The 19,115-nt window shown below is 39.9% G+C and overlaps 1 protein-coding gene across 16 annotated transcripts in view; it reads right to left on the bottom strand.

The window, feature by feature from the left end:
• Window positions 1-5,780: 5,780 nt before the first annotated feature.
• The window catches only part of ADAM22 (ADAM metallopeptidase domain 22), a 235,815-nt gene continuing 222,480 nt past the window's right edge, over window positions 5,781-19,115 (bottom strand). For all 16 annotated transcript variants that reach the window (XM_057550145.1, XM_057550144.1, XM_028163814.2 and 13 more), the window contains 2 exons: window positions 14,219-14,342; window positions 5,781-9,681 (listed from right to left, as the gene is read on the bottom strand). In XM_057550145.1, the coding sequence (XP_057406128.1) occupies window positions 9,661-9,681; window positions 14,219-14,342 (145 nt within the window). In that variant the 3' untranslated portion in view covers window positions 5,781-9,660. The remainder of the gene's footprint in view (window positions 9,682-14,218; window positions 14,343-19,115) is intronic.

The raw sequence follows: 19,115 nt of genomic DNA, 5'->3' as shown, positions 1-19,115 counted from the left end.
CATCCATTTTGATATGCCATGTGTTCACACTTACATTAAAAAATATACACAGTACAGACGTAGAGAATGGACTTGAGGACACGGGGAGGGGGAAGGGTAAGCTGGGACGAAGTGAGAGAGTGGCATGGACATATATACACTACCAAATGTAAAGTAGATAGCTAGTAGGAAGCAACCGCATAGCACAGGGAGATCAGCTCAGTGCTTTGTGACCACCTAGAGGGGTGGGATAGGGAGGGTGGGAGGGAGACGCAAGAGGAGGAGATATGGGGATATATGTATACATATAGCTGATTCACTTTGTTATACAGCAGAAACTAACACACCATTGTAAAGCAATTATACTCCAATTAAGATGTTACAATATATATATATACACAGTAAAAGGACTGGAAAGAGTATACAAAAATGTTGATGTGGCTTCCACTGGAAGTCAGAATTATGAGCTCATTTTCCCTCTTCCTGCTACTCTTCCAAATATTCTCTGACAAGCAAGTATTACATTTATAATGGAAGACATTTTTTTTTTTAATTTTTAAACCATGTACTAGTAAGGTCTGGATTCTAATGCTGGCTGTGCCTCTTACTAAATATGTGGTTTGATCATTTTAGATAAACTCAGAGCCTCAATTTCCCCATCTTGGAAAGGAGGTAATACAGGCCTCCTGGGGTAGTCCGAATATGAAAAAGTGTTGGCATGATAAGCACCAATAATGTTTCTGTTTCTTAAATTTAAAGCTGGCCTGGTTTGCTCCTTTTAGCAAAAGAGCTTAACAGATAAAACAATGAAATCAGTCTCCCTGCCAGCAAAATATCTCTTATTTTAGGGCACAATGTGAGAGTAACCATTCAGATGATCAATTAGTTGTCAACGAATGAAAAATAAAACATTTTCTAAGCATCTTTAGCCTCATTCCACTAACTTTTTTCAAATATTGCGTGCGCGCTCTCTCTCTCCCCATACACACACACACACACACACACACACACACACACAGATATATACGTTTAACAAATATTTATTAAACCCTAACTTATGTATTTCTGTCATGTAGTCACACTCAGGCTACATCTCAGAATGTGAGTCAACCTGCTTTCTATTAATTTCATGGTGAGCCTAGGTTTCGTTCCAGATATATTGTCTGTGAGGTCACAAAGCCTGGCTTGAGCCTGAGCTGTCCAGAAGAGAACTAATGGGGGCTCAGAGGACCAGGAGACAAGGAACTCACCTTCAGAGTCCCAGCACCTGGAGGCTTCAAATTCATCAGGATCCTCTGAGGAAATCATAGTGTAAGGAAATGGTCATTTCCTGGGTGACTCAGGTGGTAAGGAAGAAGGCCCTTACTGACCAAAGGTTATGCACCATTTTTACACCATCTGACTGCTTTGGTAGGTCCCAAGGTTGTGTTGCATCAGTCATGGTTCTGAATTTGCTTTGGGGTAAGTGCTAAAGTGTTACAAAACTATGTCTCTGGAAATAATTCAGCTTTAATTATTGATATCCTTATCTCCTCCATTTCTACTTTCACTGTTTCTTTCTGAAAGCATACAGCCTGGTCTTCAGTATGTCCTACAGTTATAAAGTTTCCTTCCCCTTGACAAACATGACGTATCCATCCTCTTTCTTTAACACAGCCAAAATCCTCGTTACAAGTGAATCTTGTGTTGCCTTATTTCTGTTTTATGGTGGGTTCTGTTTCACTCATTATATACATCCGGTGCAGCCTCACCGCCTTCTTCAAAACTGTTTTTTGGTCTACTTTTCTTAGAGCATCTAGTTGGAGCATAATAAAGCTGTGAGCTCAAACTTGAATACTTCAGTCATTTGGAGAATTAAGTTCCTCAGATCACCCCAACTCAAGATTTAATTTAATTTTGGGGATGAATGCTTTATCATGGTGTGTCAAGAGATTTGTGATTATAAAGTACTTACAGCCCTTTCTGAGCACTTCCATAGGACCGTGGCCGCAAGAGGCCTGTGCTTCCCCGGGGACAGTTGGCATAGATTTGCACCACAGCAGTCATATTTCATTAATCAGAGCTCTCACTCCTATTGAGCCAAAAAGTCTAGACTCCACTTCAGCGTGATGTTCCAGGCGGTACCGTCAGTCCGCGAAACGGCACATGACCGAGAACTTCTGCTATCTCTGAACTAGACTTTGCTTTTGCTTTGCTGAGTGTATTACTGTTTCAGTGTTTCTCTTAGTGGATTATTATATGCCTAAAATACTATAAAGTGAAGAAATGGAGCTATATGTAATCACCATTTTTCTAATCTCATAATAAATGTACAAACCCTTGGTCAATGACTTCTGTTTTTCTCACATTAAAACAGTACTTTACTTAGAACTGCTTTTTTCCTCAGCAGACTAGGAGCTGAAGGCAAGGAAGTTCCAAGTGCTGGGGTAAAGACTGGTAGATGAAAGGGCTGCTGGGGAGATGATGAAAAGGCCGGGTGCAAAAATTCTTTAGGCAGTGAATTCATGGACCTAAACTGAGCCCATCCAAGGTGCAGTGCTTTACAGTCTGACACAAGTGAACTCATTAAATAAGCACCACTGCCTGGGCTCTAGGACAGAATATAGTAAATTGATCCTTATTAGGGTGAGGGAGAAAGTGTTCATGAAATAAGGCAGGTGGATAAATAGAGAAGACTCCATATGTCACCCAGCTGGGGCAACTGTCCAACAAAGTAAGGGTTCAGGCTTCACTAAAGGATCATGGTACTTCTCCCCATGCTGATGGTCCATTCTAGAACCGCGTGGAACAGAAAAGAAAGAACCCCCAGCAGCATGCCCACAGAGCTTCTGAAAGAGAAAGAGTGACTGGGAGAAAAGTAGGATTAAAGGGAGTCATGCATCAAAATAACAAATCTTTTATTGAAAGTCACTTTATTGATGTTACAATAAGAGTAACGTAGAAAAGTGTGGTACCTTATTAGCTTCAGAAGTGAATACTAATAAAATTGTGCCAGAAATTTGAACCTTAAGTTACAGTGACCTTTAAAAAGAGCAAGATTTTGTTTACCTACAGTATAACAACTTTATAACTTGAACAGCCATGAAAAAAATCGCACTTGATCTGGAAAGCAGTTGCCGTATATTTCAGTTGCTGTTTGCCAAAACCCAGTAATAATGTTTAAAGTAGCTTAAGAACCCGAAGTGCAGAGTAGCGGAGAGAATATAATGTTAAAATGAAGCCAAACTATATACACCTGATTACCTGGTTTCCAAAAGTGAAACGGTGCTGCCATTAACACTTCCCCAAGCAGTGTCTTCCACTAGTTGTAGATGGGACATCACCCCTTGAAGATGATAGATGTGGAAAACATCAGTGCAGACCTACACTGGCTAACATATGAACTGCTATGTTTAGGTAAAAACGCTCAGTTTTTAAAAGAAGTTGTCTTTTTGTGATGCTAAATTGGAGAGGCAGGTCTCTTCCAGCAAGTTAAAAAAGGAGCACGTGCTTATTATTCTGAATAAACCTTTGCTAAGCATCTTTGAAGTTAGTGTAAAAAAAAAAAGTTTTCCATACAAAACAAAGATGTTGGGTCATTTTTACACATTAAAAAGTCTGGCTGTAGAATCACAGTTTGATTTTGTACTGGATTAGAAAAGTGGGTTTTCTCATCAGGCAGTGATACACATGTATAATTTAACAAGAACGCTTGTATTATTACTGAATAAATGTATTAATTCCTATCAGCACTTTCTGTATTGTGTTATCTAGTGTAACCTTAGCACCACTGTGTTTAAAGATTTGGGGGCTCTTTGCATTTTTTAAGAGCTTGACCATCAAAACACAAATCCACATCTGAAACTTCATAAAACGAGAGACTAAGCCCTAAGGTAAACGTATCATAGTATAGTACAGTATTGTATGCATATGTATTTTTTAACGAGAGGAAAATGCGCGTTTCTTCAAAAACTCATGAACTCTTCAAAAACAGTACTGATGAATGTGTTAAGCGTATTATCTCAACATTGCTCGACTCATTGTATGCCTTTTTGTAAACAACGAAAAACAGAAAAGAAAGAAAACCAAACAAACACTTTTTCCGTGGTTTTGATTTCAAGGACACCTAAAAGCATGAAATGATGATGTCCTTAAGCCAAACCCCTGCCAGCCTTGAAGCGCCTCCAGGTACGATACAGGTTCTATGAACAATGCAGCAGGGACAGCCACGCCAGGCATTGGCCCCTTACGACCAGACAATGAGGCTTTACACAGCCAACACAAACTGCAAAGCACACAGGTCTGCCCTAGGCACGCAGCACCTCTCCCTATCATACCACCGGCGGCCGACCTGTGCTCTTCCGCTGGCTTGGCTTCTGAGTTCTCCCTGCGACTCTCCACTCTGCTCCTATCCAGGGCTAAATGCCCCATGACCTCCCAAGCCTCGCTGTTTCTTATCTCCCCTCCAGCCTGAAACACACCCTGACAACCAATCTCTCAGTGACTTCCCAAGTTGCATAATCCATGCCCAGATGCCGATGGAAGTCTAAAAGTGCCTCTCTCCCCTAATTCCACACCCCCATGGTTCCCCGAGTGCCAATTCAGGCGAAGAAGTGACTTACCTCCATGACAGTGAAAGTTCCTAGTCAGGAGAAAAGGTCTGACAGCTACTGAAGAGAGAGCGACTTTGGAAGTAGGAAGGGTCTGGAAGCATCTCTCAAACCCACAGTGAGAATGCTTACTGTTTGTCAGGCTATGGATATAAAGGATAAAAATACTAGGCAGGTTTTTGTTGTTTCCGAATGTTTTGTGTTTCTACCTATAAACTGAACTGTAAGATGCTCCAGTTGGGGGACTCGGACAAAGAAGAAACACTCCTGACTTCTAAGATCCCGCTCCATCTTTGTTTGCTCTGCATCTGCAGGTGGGGTGGAAAATTCCTCTTGGAATTGAAAGCACCCGCCCACAGAGCAGATGCTATGAGCATGCGCCGAAGGTTCCCAGCAGGTGTGGCTACTCCGACCCGCCCCCCCCACCCCGCCCCCCGCCCAGACCCCAACACACACGCAGAGCCAGATAGGCTGTTCCCTCTCATTTGATTTTCACAAGCGCAAGCTGGGCTCCTCAGGGTCCAATAAACAGGGGAAGCTGTTTAGGAAAGTTCTTAGCTCTGCCAGGCTGGAGGAAAGTTGCTGCCTCCGAAGTCAGAAGTCTTAGCCCTTCAGAAAATACCTCAGAGGAGAAAAATTCAAAGTTTGAGCCTCCAATTAAGCCCTGTGTTTGCTTCGTATATATTTTAAGCTCATAGAATGAGAAATTCATCTTGACTCAATTTAAGAAAAGAAGTATTTGAGTGTCAGTTTTAGAGGAAACATAGACGGGAAAGAAAAAAAAATAATTAGGAGCATAAAAAAGTAGACATTATGCTACAAATGGGAGTCAGAACGTTTCATGTAAAATTCATGTCAACTTACCAACTGGTACGATTGTACTTAAAATATGCTGCCCAGGGACTTCCCTGGCGGTCCAGTGGTTAAGACGCCGTGCTTCCATTGCAGGGGGAACAGGTTTGATCTCTCGTGGGGGAACTAAGATCCCTCATGCGGCTTGGCCAAAAAAAAAAAAAAAAAAAGCTGCCCATAGGGGGCGTCCTGGTAGCAGGGGGCGGTGTTCTATCAGGCTGCGGGGGCAGCAGGCCCGCTTCCCTTCCTTCCCTCACTGCCTTTATTCAGCTCCCCTTTCCATACACTCGGCAAGCTACTCAGTAAGTTCCAGTATATTCCCTTTCCTTTTTAAGTAAAATAAAGTAAAATAAAATAGTCTTCTCTTTACGTAAGGATTTATTATCATGTCGAATAACACAAGGAAATATTTAAAGCACTAAATATATATGTTAAAATAGAACTACATGACAGCAGGAAATGAAGAATGGGTGAGATTAATAAATGAACAATTTTGAAACACTGAAAGTGAACAGAAATAGCATATTTCCTCTAGCCCATAGGTAACTATAAAAATTAAAGAAGAAAATCTAAGAAGGTAAAAGGTAAAGGAGACACAAAAAGATCTGAGACAATAGACGGGATTAAATTATGCAAATCTGCAAGGGGATCAACAGAAAAAATGAGAAATGTTAAGACTGTTTGGGAATTCAAACATAAATAGTCCTTCTGTGGAAGTGTGCAGAATACCTGATTTTATCTTTTCAGCGACTTCTTTTAGAAACCCTATCAATCTTATGTTCAGAAATCTATGCTGGATTGACTTTACACAGTAACACAATTTTAAAAGCCTTTTTAAAGCCAGGGGGTGTGGAGGTGGGCAGGGGAGTGAAACTGTAGTATCATTTAATAAAGCACCTATATATCAACCTGGAAAATAGCTTTGGCATTTACTTTATTAGTCAACGTTTTATTTTAAGGAAAAGCACTGGGTATCTTTAAAAAAATACAGCAACCACAAATTGAAAGGCCTCCTGGTGCTGCACTGTTTGAGGAGTTTATTCCTTTCCACCGATTGCATGTGGCCTGGGGGCCACTTTCCAGCTGGGAGACCCCAGAGGAGGGTGCCACTTTCTGTCTAAAGAATGAGGGGCTGGACACAGAGACCAGTTAATCTGACCAGTCAGCTCCTTTATAGCTCCATGTTTCCCACACCTCCTTTGTTGACACTCTTAGGGGAGAGATATGTGTTGCTTTAAATCTGGGTTTACTATACTGTAACGACTATGGATAAATGGAACATCTCAGGCTGCAGAGTTGTCAATCTGAAGTCTAATCTACGCACAAAACTTCAGAAAGAGAGGAAAAAGGCATACAATGGAACACAAAGGCCAAAAAGCTGCTCTTCTCTGCTTAGTATAACAGTCCTATAGTTGACTGGGGGCTATAAATATTAGTTTCATGATACACAAACTGCTATGTGGCCTCAAAGTTGCTCTCCAAAATAGATACTCAAAAAAATTAATAATAATAATAATGCTGTGCTTGCATTTAGTGCCATGGGTCCATTCTCCCTGCCTCAGTGGATGAAAAGTCATAGATATTTAGATTTAATACACCTAGAACAACAACCATGAGTTCACATATAGGTGCTTCTCACAAGTAGCCACTGAACTTATAAACTTGTCAAAGAATGCGGCAAATGGCTGTAAGAATGTTTACACATTCCTAGAGTAGATATCTAGAATAGAACACCAAAGGTACCATAAAATCATAGTCTCTCTGCAAATAAAACACTTTTCATTCAGTTCTATATGAAGTTTATTATCGAGGGGGATGACTATAAACTGTATACCTCTAGAGCAACCATGTCTCCCAAAAGGCACAAATAATGATTTTTCACTTGAAATAATAATCTTCATGTAAAAATAATTGAGACGGTGAGGAAAGAGAGAAGGGTGAAGGGATCCATCGACTACATAGCTAATCATTTGTGGATTCTTTCAAATGAGGGATGTGGAACCATAACTAGGAAGCATATTTACATGAGGTACCTTACATTCAAATCTATAACTCTTTTATAGTCAAAATAAACCTTCTAACATTAGCCTTTTATACACTCAATATCAGAAAACATTCAGTGCACATTAAAGTGATCTTGGTCAGAAGCCACTTTATTTGCTACATCTTTAAACCTGTCTGCCCTCCTGTCCTTGGCTTGGGCTATATGGCAACATCGCCCCACTTGAGACTGATGGATCATTTTATTGTAGTCTCGACAATCACATCCCTTCCTGTCATGAAAACTGCTGCTTATACTTTATCATTTTGGATAATTAAACTGCTTTTCAAATGTTTTCAAAGACTTTCAGAAGAGAGGTCCGTTATGGAAGACATAGACACATAGAGGAGAAAACACTGCCTTCTAATAGGCCCTTTAGTTTGGGCCTCCAAGATGATTACACACGGAGATGAAATGGGTTTTGTCCTCGAACACTACTGGCAGAGATCAAATTTAGAGGATATTTCTGAAATCTTGTCTGCAGATTCCATTCCTCTCAAGAAAAAGGAGAGAAAATTAGAAAATTTAGAAGTACTCTTTACATCAAAGCATCTGATTGATCCCATTAATTTCTGAGCTCACTAGGGTCGCCTCCCAAGAGAAGTTTTCTTTAAGAATGGCAGAGCTGCATGATGACAGCTATCGAACTTCGGTTTTAAAGAAGGGGATTTAACATAGATTTCTCACTTTTCTGTGAATTAAAAAAATAGAGAGTTCAGAACATCAGATTCTACCCCTTGCCAGCTGTCTGGATAACTTCACAGTTGCTGCACCCTTGGGGTTTTAGGTTTCTTTGAACCCTCTGCGACCTGTTGAGGCTTCCCAGCCCAGCTGGTAGAACCTTCCATATCTTACTTACACATCAGTGCAGAATGACCTGCTGGGACTCACGTCCCACCGATGATAAATACCCTCAATAAACAGTGTGAAAGTTGTTTTCATTAAAACACGTCATTCATGTCACAGATAAGGGTGGCTAAAAAGCTTTGTTAAAGAACAAAAGTTTAGGCCACAAAGGGTTAGAGTATTGGCAAGTTGGAAGCTACCAATGCATCAGCAGCTGTGGCCTCCTGTGTCTTTGGTGCATTTGTTTAACTCAGCAGGACACACTGCTGTGGGGCTCCCAGGCACCCCCAGGTAAGACTAGCAGATGTGCTCTGGCACCGAAAAAGAATAGCCACTGAGGCAGGCGCTGTAGCCCCCAGAAGGAAGATGGACAGCCTGGAGGATTCCCAGGGAGCAGCCAGCTGGCAGCAGAGCGCCTTGAGGCAGTAAGCAAGCTGTGGAGGCCCTAAGTTCTGTCGGACATTTTGTTCTCTTGTTCAATTAATTACTCAGTAAAACTGCCTCTAGACTGTGCACACTTTAAAGGGATAGCACATGGTTTGGACAAATACCGATTATGGGGAGACACATATACAGCCCTGACCACTATATTTACAACATCATCCGGTCATAATCTTTAAAGACCATTTGATGGATGATGATGACGTGATTGTGACTGATTGTTTTTAGGCATCTGGCAAAATACAGTTGTGTGTAACAGCTGCTTTTTTTTTAATTTTAAAAATGTTTACATATGTACAATTGTCCTTGTATGCTGATATAAATATGAAAAGTAAAAAAAAAGAAAAAAAAGAAAAATACATGTTTACAGTTAGCATATGGGATATTGGCCTCTCAAGCTTTAAAGTCCTGCAGAAGAAATCCTATATGCCTTAGCCCTGCATGCTAGTTTCTATTATGGGATGTTGTTTCCTGAAATGTGGAAAACAATAAACAGAAGCTTCATGCACATAGCATTACTGTCTACAATGAGGATGTGCTTCAGAATGTCAAGTTCTGAATCCACTATTGTCCCTTAGGAAACTTGCTACATTTGGGTCATGTGAGTTAATTTCAGTGATATTTCTACATATATCTGTCATGCGGATTATCCATTAACATACCAGTACCTTAGTTGTTCCATGTTATAGTGTAACATTTCAGTAGTTCTTTTCATGGTTCAATTAAATCTGAAGCCAATGACAAAAAGAAAATGGTATCCAGATGTGAGTCTCGGCTTCCTCTCCTCTGTGGCATTCAGAGATGTTTTGGAGTTGTTTGAAGAGCAGATAGATTTGCAGTGATTCAGTGAGGCTGAGTTTCTATAAAAGTTGAAGTAAACAGTTTCGATGTATCATATGTAAACAGCTGATCTTAAATGGATGTCTCCCATAGCTGCACAACAGAGAAAAGCAAAATTTCACACTGTGAAAGCAGGAAACAGACATATTCTGAGCTACAAAGATGAAAAAGATTCAGTAATTTCATCTATACTTATGTGATTGTGGATGCGAAGTCTCATAATGGATAAAATAAACACTCTAATTTTTAGTTCTCTTTTTCCTCTAAACCTGAGTCTCAACGTTTTTAACAACGGCCACTTTTCAATACAAAAAACCCTCACATCCTCATTTAATATTGGGCTGGCCAAAAAGTTCTTTCGGTTTTAAAGTAAAAATAAAAGACACGTTTTTCATTTTCACCAAGAACTTTATTGAACAACATATTCACACTTTCGTTCCACTACCTTCTGCCATTTTTCAGGCAACTTCATAACTCCATCTTCCCAAAACTTTTTACCTTTTTGAGCAAAGAACTGTTCCAGGTGCCTTTTACAGTCTTCCAGGGAACTGAAATTTTTTACATTAAGAGAATTTTGTCCAGACCGAAATAAAAGGAAATCCGAAGGTGCAATGTCTGGTGAATACAGCAGATGAATCAGAACTTCCCAGGCAAGCTGTAACAGTTTTAGCCTGGTCATCAAAGAAGCATGCGGTCTTGCGTTATCCTGATGGAAGATTATGCGTTTTCTGCTGACTAATTCCGGATGCTTTTTGTTGAGTGCTGCTTTCAGTTGGTTTAACTGGATGCAGTACTTGTGGGAATTAATCGTTTAGTTTTTCTGGAAGGAGCTCGTAATAGAGGACTCCCTTCCAATCCCACCGTATACGCAACATCACCTTCTTTGGATGAAGACCCGCCTTTGGTGTGGTTGGTGGTGGTTCATTTCACTTGCCCCACGCTTTCTCCCGTTCCACGTTATTGTACAGTATACACTTTTCATCGCCTGTCGCAATTTGTTTTAAAAAGGGAACATTTTCATTACGTTTCAGTAGAGAATCGCATGCGGAAATATGGTCAAGAAGGTTTTTTTTTTGCTTATGGGGAACCCAAACTTCAAAGCGATTCAAATAACCAAGCTGGTGCAAATGATTTTCAATGCTTGATTTGGATATTTTGAGTATGTCGGCTATCTCCCACGTGGTATAACATTGATCGTTCTCAATTAATGTCTTGATTTGATTGCTATCAACTTCAACTGGTCTACCTGACCGTGGAGCATCATCCAGTGAGAAATCTCCAGCACGAAACTTCGCAAACCACTTTTGACATGTTCTATCAGTCACAGCACCTTCTCCATACACTGCACAAATCTTTTTTTGCGTTTCAGTTGCATTTTTACCTTTCTTGAAATAATAAAGCATAATATGCTGAAATGTTGCTTTTTTCTTCCATCTTCAAAATTAAAATGGCTACACAAAACTTCACCAATTTTGATAAGTTTTTTTTTAAATGCTCGCTGACACGACAGCTGTCACAATACAATCCAACAAAATTGTTTCGAATGCAGTTAAAGACAACTAAGTGCTACTAGAGCCATCTTATGGAAAAAACCGAACGAACTTTTTGGCCCATCCAATATTACTTGAAATTTTGAATAAATTAAATATTGTGTCTCATATGAAATAATTTAAAATATTTTTTAAAACTACACATACCCTTATTTTCCCCAGGATTCTGATACAGCCATCTAGAACAGTGGTTCTCAACCCAGCTATACATTTCAATGATCTGGGGATGTTTTAAAAATCCCACTTCCTAGACAGCACACCAGACCAACTAAATCAAAATCTGTCTGGGTGGGACTCAGGCATCAGTATATTTTAAAAGTCCTTCAGACAATTCTGTACAGTCAATGCTGAGAACTACTGACCTCAGGAAAGTGTGAGTCCATTAATACCACCACCGCCCACTTAAAAATCATTGCCCTGGGCCTGTGGTCAGGCTATACACTCTCCAAATCCATCACTATCTGCTAAACAACTGTCCTCTCTCAGGAGCGGACATAGAGTAGAATGATGTATCCAGGGCAGGATGTCAATTTCATAATTCCCTCACCTCTTCCCTCTCCTGGCCTCTGCCACCATTTCTTTATACCAGCCCCATTGATATCTAATTTCTAAAATGTTCAGTAATTGCCTTAATGGACTGAATACAAGTTTGGCATGATCAAATATAAGTGCAATTCAGTTCACCAGAGAAGGAAGGCTAATTAAAAAAAAAGAAAAAAGATCAAGCTGATAAAATATGTTTCCAGGCAATATGATGTGGGTATAATTATTATGAACATGAACAAAGAAAGACTAAGATTAGTGTAACATAGGTTGCATCCAATTTCCATCCAAATCTCATTTTCACTGGAAATCTGGGGCCGGTCATAGTATGATACCCAATGAGTTTCTGAGGGAAAAAAAAGGAGAAATAGCTAAGTGACTAAGTGGATGTTTCTCTACAGATTCTCTTAATATGTTCTCTTGACTCTTCATGGAAATATTCTGTTACCTACTTTTGGTCCACTTTATATGTCCTTTTCATTAAAAAAAGACACCAAATCTCTCAACTGTGAGGATCTTTGTGTGTGGATGACACCTGTTGGTGGAGACAAGTGAAAATGAATGGTTAAGCAGGAGGTGTGCAGGGCGTCTGAGGGAAAGAAGATCTGGATTGATGCTCAGATGATGATACAGAGTAGTTAAGAGTCCAGACTTCAGCTTCAGTGAGCCCAGTTTCTTCACAAATGGTTATGAAGATTAAATAATAAATGACAGCTCGCAGAAAGAAGAGAGGAACAAAGGAATGACACTGGGAAAACCTGAAGGTCACGATTATCCCAGTGAGGAAAAAGGAGCAAAGAATTGCCAAGCCATTGCTTTTAAGAATAGGCATGACCTTGGCCATGTCTGGATAGCTGTAACAGAAGGCTTGCTGATAGAAAGATCTGCTCATTAGATTGTCCACAGCCCACAAAGACAGCCCAGAGACAGGGGCTGCCTATTCTGTAGGATTCTGCTACTTGCTCATGGGAACCAAGAACCAAGCAGACCTTTCACACAACTGTCTCCAAGGCTACAGTCTTCACAGCTGCCCCACTCAGCCTAGAGAAAGGTCAAGGGCCAGCCATTTCTTCTGGAGGATGTCATTTTCATGGGCTCTCATGTGGGAACATCTCCAAAAACCTGCACCCTGGCATGATAACAGTTAAAAGAATGTCCCCAGTTAGATAGAACAAAACAGCAATGTAGACAATTTATCAGGGAGAAAATGTGAAGTGTTCTACTTCAGCAATTCCCTGGGGAGAGAAGGAATGACATCAGCCTAAGGTTTCATTACCACATACTTATATCACAAACAACTGGATGCCTACTCACAAGTCTTTTTTTTTTTTAAGGCCAAAAGCTGAGTGCTGGGAATCTGAGTTATCGTCTTTCTTTCCATCTTTTACCATTGCCCATATTAAAATATGAAGGTAATTTTTTGTATGGTTAATAAAATACCACTGATTGTTTTTAAACTCTTTTTGATTATAGTGATCTAATCAACTCTTAATGAGTCATGTTTTCTTACTGACTCTGAATTGATCAAGTTAAAATTTGAGTGATCCATGTTTACCCTGGACCCCATAATGGAAGTTCAGGGTCCAAGAGGCTCTGAAATATCTTTCAAAACCAAAAAGCCTAGGAACCCAGGACCCACTAGCAGATAAATCTGTCCAGGCTTTTAAAGCTTTATTTTTTTGCAATATTATTTCTGAGAAGATCAAAATTATAGCGTAACTGACCACAAGAGAGCCTGGACACCAATAAAGGTAATTATTCTTTAGTTACATCTTTCACGTAAGTTTCTGAGGGTTGGTCTGCCTCTCTAAAGTCGACTGTATCTCTAATTTCACATAATGGATGTGTTCTGGGAATATTGTGAGACTAAATAAAATCATAATTTAAATGTAAAGGAGGACTTAGTATTTACATGAAAATTCTGATGAATCATTTTTATAAAAATAGTAAATTCCAAATATGTTTTTTTTAAATAAAAGGTTGCAAAATTTCACCATACCCTTTGCCATACTCTTAATATTACAGAGTTTCAAGGTTCCTTTCCTTGTACAGTTATCCAAATTCCATCCCCATCCCCAAGACACTGATCTGTCTTTCTGTAATGGGTTCCTATTTTTTAAATCCTACTGGGTGTTATTAGCCAACAAAAGGCCTGAGTAAGCAAACTGGGCATGGAAATGAGGCTGGTTTACTTAATCTCTGGCATTTCCAGGTATATGTAAAAACTGATAAAGCAAAATACACTCTCTGTTTTGTCTCTTCCAGGTTGTAATATATTAGCTGCAATGAGTAATAAAAGATATAAATATATAGCAGTGAATGATTAATATATGCCAAATATTTCTAGAATTCATCAATAATTAAACAAATTTGCCAATACAAATCTGGGCCCAAAAGCCCCAAGAATCTACTATTTTCCAAACTCAATTTTTTTCATGTTCTTATGAACAAAAAATGGCTCTCTCTTTTAAAACATCAACTCACAGATAAACGATCATGACTGAGGATGTTAGCATATGGAAGAAGTTCCCACATACCCTGGCACTTTGTCGGTTCACTTTCTTCTCCTCATCGGGAAGGGGAGGCATTGGATAAGGGTATTTTCTGCTGGAGGCAATAGACCCAGTTGACGAAGAAGGAGACTTGGCAGGAGATAAAGTCCTGAGACGTTGAGAACACATGAAATACATATTATGTGATTGCCTAATATCTTTTCAAATATCTGAAAAGTGGGTTCAGAAAGAACCCTCTGATTTCTACTTTCATAGGCCACTACTGCAAAGGTTTAACTACTGCGACATACTCTGTCATTCACAACACTAGAATGCTAGAATTTTATCTTCCTAACTTCATAACTGCAATGGATTGTTTAAATATTAGTACACAGAATATTTTTCAGCTAGAAAGCCACTAATGAGGTTTTTTATAGAATAGATTTTTAAAAAGCTAAAATGAAGAAGGGATTAAAAAATACTCTAAGAGCTCATAATGGTAAATTAAGTGTACGATATGTTAATAGTCTACCTTATTTTTATCACTTAATGTAAAAAATGTTTTTAGTGCAGTAATTCCAATTATAGTTTTAAGATCTGAAAATACAACTGATACATTTATTAGTTACTAAGTCACACACCAGTTTACACAAAACTCATGCATTCAGAGGCCAGTGTGTTAGTTGTGAAAGAACAAAGGCAAATACGAGGGTTTTAATAACACATTAGTAAACATGCAAGCAGTAAGGAGTGCAGAGTTCCAGCCAAACAAAGAGTCTGATGAGAACATACAAAAATGGTCTGATTAGTCCCTACAATCATCATTTCTGTATTGGGGAGGATTCTAAGCCATAGACATAGATCTTAGTAACTCATGTAGGGTATACTTGTCATGTCAATAAGGTGGCAACACTTTAATGACTGGAATTTTACTAAAACTAAAACAAAACACAACAACAAAAATTCTTCCTATTTGGATAACATGTGTTCTCCTCATCATGGAGATATTCCATATGAAAGATCTGCATAAGCTCTTGGTGCACTATGCTGTTCTTGTTTGATTCTGTATGCACAGTGGTAATATTTGTGACTAAGCAGAGCACACTGGAAGAGACCATATCTGCTATTTTGTCTTTAAAGTGAAAAAAAACAGCTGAGAGTGAAAAGCCTCGATTTACACTGTGTCAATGAAAAATAAACATGATAATTCGGCAGTAGCTACCCATTCACAAATGTCACCACTACACATCCATGACTCCTCCATTCCTGGTGCAAGGTGGTAATGACCACATCACTGAACTGGTGGCACTGCCATGCTGGAGCACAGGTACTTATTTCAGTGGGGTGCATTGCATCTGCTGTAAGTGACTGACTCAGCCTGTGAGTGTTTGTGGTGTGGTAGCCTTCTGTAGGGGGAGATCGAGTTACTGTACTGCCTGCACCAAATGAAGATGTCCTTTTCTCCCTGATTTTAAATTTCCGTTCCTATCTATATATTATTCTTTACTCTGGTTCTGCTGTAGTTTTCAAATCAGTTTTTATTTTATGGACACTAAATTCAAGCTAAGATTTGAAAATAATTTTTCCTACGAACCCTGAGATTTGGCTCAATTTTAAGACTCAAGAGTGATTCAGTTTACTTTAAATCTGTAATTCCTAATGTTTCCTCTGTTTCTGGAAAATGTCCAGGACCACTCCTTAATGTGAACTGTCACAATACTGCAGCTGTTTGACCTCTGTTGTATTAATGCTCTCCATTGCGGAGCAGATGGGTGGAACTAAGAATGTAAGTACTTCAAACCCTCTAAAGTACTAATTTTTTTTTAAAGTACTATTAAAGCAATGTACTACCACATCTTTTTCTAATTCAGAAATTCATGATTATTTTCAATTTTAGGAAGACATTTCAAATAGGACTATGATCTTTAGGAAACAAATTCAGTATGTGTAGAATGAGCACATACTTTTGTATGTAAAGATTTAAATACATCTTTCTGAAACTAGGGATATTAACCTGGGTTTGGATTTTAGCCTAATCACTACTGATAAGATATCCATGTTCAGAAAAACGAGTCAGGTACGCAAACAGCTAAATCTTGTTTACTTTAGGGGATCATACAAACTGAGTCCTCTTTTTCATTCTCTGCAGTGTGTGTGGGTGTCCATAGGATGAGGTATTATTGGCTTATAGCTTCGAAGTCATGCCAGCCATTCACTCGGCCATGGGTCCAAGTGACCCACTTTGTATACATATAGGGCCATTCCAATGAGGGTGCTGGAAGTCCAGTCTCCCCCTCAAATAGCTTTCCCCGGCCAAAGCCAATGAGTTTAAAAAAAAACATAGAGGTGTCCTCCAGAACCCCACAGAAACTGCACATTTACTTCTCACACTAACACACTCGTTTAACTGACACTTCGGACCCTAATGGGAAGAGAAACCAAGCAGCACAGTTTAGTAGGAGCAAGGGGCATCAGGTGCGAGGTTGGGTAGTGTGTGACAGCATCAAGGGAGTTATCTTGGGGGGATGGACAGCACCAGAGCAGGTGTCAAAATAAGAGTAGAGAACAAGGCAGGGTAAATCAGTTTAGGGAAAATAAAAACAAACTACCTATTTCACAAATGTCTGAGAGAGACATTTCTTCAAAACCACCTCCAGGCTCTTTTCTGACCTTGGCTACTTGGTTGGTGGTTCCAAGCCCAGCTCACTCACTTACAAAGTAAATTTTGGACAAATGCTAACCGTTACCATTACTGCGTTTTTAAAAACCATAACCATGGTGGGTGCCATTTAGAATTACACAGCGAAGGTACGTCCCTGTGCCAATGGATTGTGGTGTGTCTTGGGGCTACATCAGATCGCCTGGGTTTGCCTTCTGTGGATAGGCAAGGCCAATCTCACTTCTGTCCCCCAGAACAGGCAACAACCAGGCCAGTCACACACGTGGGACACACGCCTACCACTTAGTCACTCGGCTGTGCTCATGTGCAAATTTTATAGTAGTCTGATGGAAAAGGAAGAGATTTTGGAGTCAGAGCCAGGCTTGTAATTCGGGTTCTGACACTTACCGGCTGTGCTATCTCGAGTTACTCTTTTGCTTCATAGAAAGGGAATAAGAATGCCTACATCTCATGATGTTGTGAGAAAGAAAGGAACAATGCAGGCACTCAGACAGTTATTACCATTAGTTTCTTTCCAGAGTTACTGCATTTCCACAAGATCATGGAAGAGAACTCACAAACCACTGACGAAGTGAGTAATCCAGTGGATAATATCCAATAGTAAGGAAACCTTCTAAGAGCTTGTAAAGCACAGTCACCAACAGAACTGCCCCCAGGATCTAGCTGTGAGAAGATAACGCTCTCACTCTGACCTCACCTGCTCCTTTGTGATGATCTGAATATATACTGACAACAATTTGAGCAAACGCTGTCATATGAGAACTGGGTAAGGGAGCCCAAGTGAGGCACTCTGATCGCTCAAAATCTTTTGGCATTTGCTTTGCTCTTCATAGTGATATGGATACAATTTTCTTTTTTTTAATGCTGGGCAGTATTTCAGACCAGTTTTCTGCAAAGTCCCCATTGCACTTTGATAAGGATGCCGCAAACCCCACACCACGTGGGTGATTAATAAAGTGACCTTTGCCCTCACTGGTGGTTCTGGCAGGAGAGGTAACCCTGAATGACCTGGCGGCAGATGACGCAGACCCGAGCTTCACCATAGGGCTGGCAGAGCATTAGCCACGGTGTGGATGCTCTGTGCCTCCTACATGAGGCTTGGTGTGGACAGACAGTGGATGAAATTCACTCTGTTGCGCTAGAATCATTGCGTTGCAAGCCCTGGGATACCTCAATTATTCACCACTTCCACAAAAATTCTATGTTGATTTCCAAGTCCTACAGGCATCACCTTTATTAACCCCAAAATGACAGTTAACTTGTAACCCTCCTCTGAATTATATCTAGCCTTTAAACATAAATGTGGATTTTTAATAAGGAATTCTTCCTATGACTATCCACTGTAGGACCAACATCTCATATTACAAGAGGAGATAAAGGAACCCTCTACAATTGCCCTTGCAGCTTTGCGCGTGCACCTGGGGGAGCTGAAGCATTTCCCCATCCAAATTACATTTAGTCATGCAGCTTCTGGGCAGACCTGGGGGCTGGTTTTAAGAAATGTGAACTCTTCTCTGGGAGCCACATAAACTACTCAGCTTACCCAGGGAGGTGAATCAACTCTTCCGGAGTACCATTTCACAAATTACTGCTGCAAAATGCTAAGTCCATTTAGGTATATAAGCCCTACCCCATAAGGGACCAAAGTCATTGTGTTTTGGTTCCATGGCTAATACAAATTATAATCTGCCCACAAGCCTGAGGAAAAGAGAAAAGAGAAATAGGACTGCAGGTGAGCCAAGATTCCAAATAACATTCAAAATCATCTTACCTGTCTTCCTGACGCTGGCCATCTTGGGAGCTACAGGTGAGGGTGGGATGTTTGAATGTGAGTGTATGTATATGAGGTTCAGTGGAAAGTGGTATTAGCAGAGGGACAGGGCAGGAGGGAAAGATGGGGTATAAAAGCAGGAGATATTTTTGTGAGCAGGCAGGGGTTATGCTTCCTTTGGGTTATATGCAAATGTATGGATCAAATTAAAATGCAGGTAGGTCTAATCATTTTCTCAAACTATACATGTCTAAACTAAATGGTACACTGGAAGAGCAAGTCCACCTTATATGGGTGCTGAGAGTTAAAAACACATACATATTTTGATACCTGATAAATGCTGACCCAAGTCATGGCAATAAGTAATCTGAAAGCTTATTATTGAAGTTATGTTCAGAAGAGGTAGTAATTGAGTCTATATTGCTTTACATTAGCTGTCCACAAAATAGTCAGATATAAAGTCGATGTTTACATCTAGGAAGTCAGTTTGA

The sequence above is a fragment of the Balaenoptera acutorostrata genome, chromosome 7 (assembly GCF_949987535.1).
Source record: "Balaenoptera acutorostrata chromosome 7, mBalAcu1.1, whole genome shotgun sequence".
NCBI lineage: Eukaryota > Metazoa > Chordata > Mammalia > Artiodactyla > Balaenopteridae > Balaenoptera > Balaenoptera acutorostrata.
The sequence above is the reverse complement of the archived record's forward strand: the minus strand, read 5'-3'. Positions and strand labels throughout refer to the sequence as shown.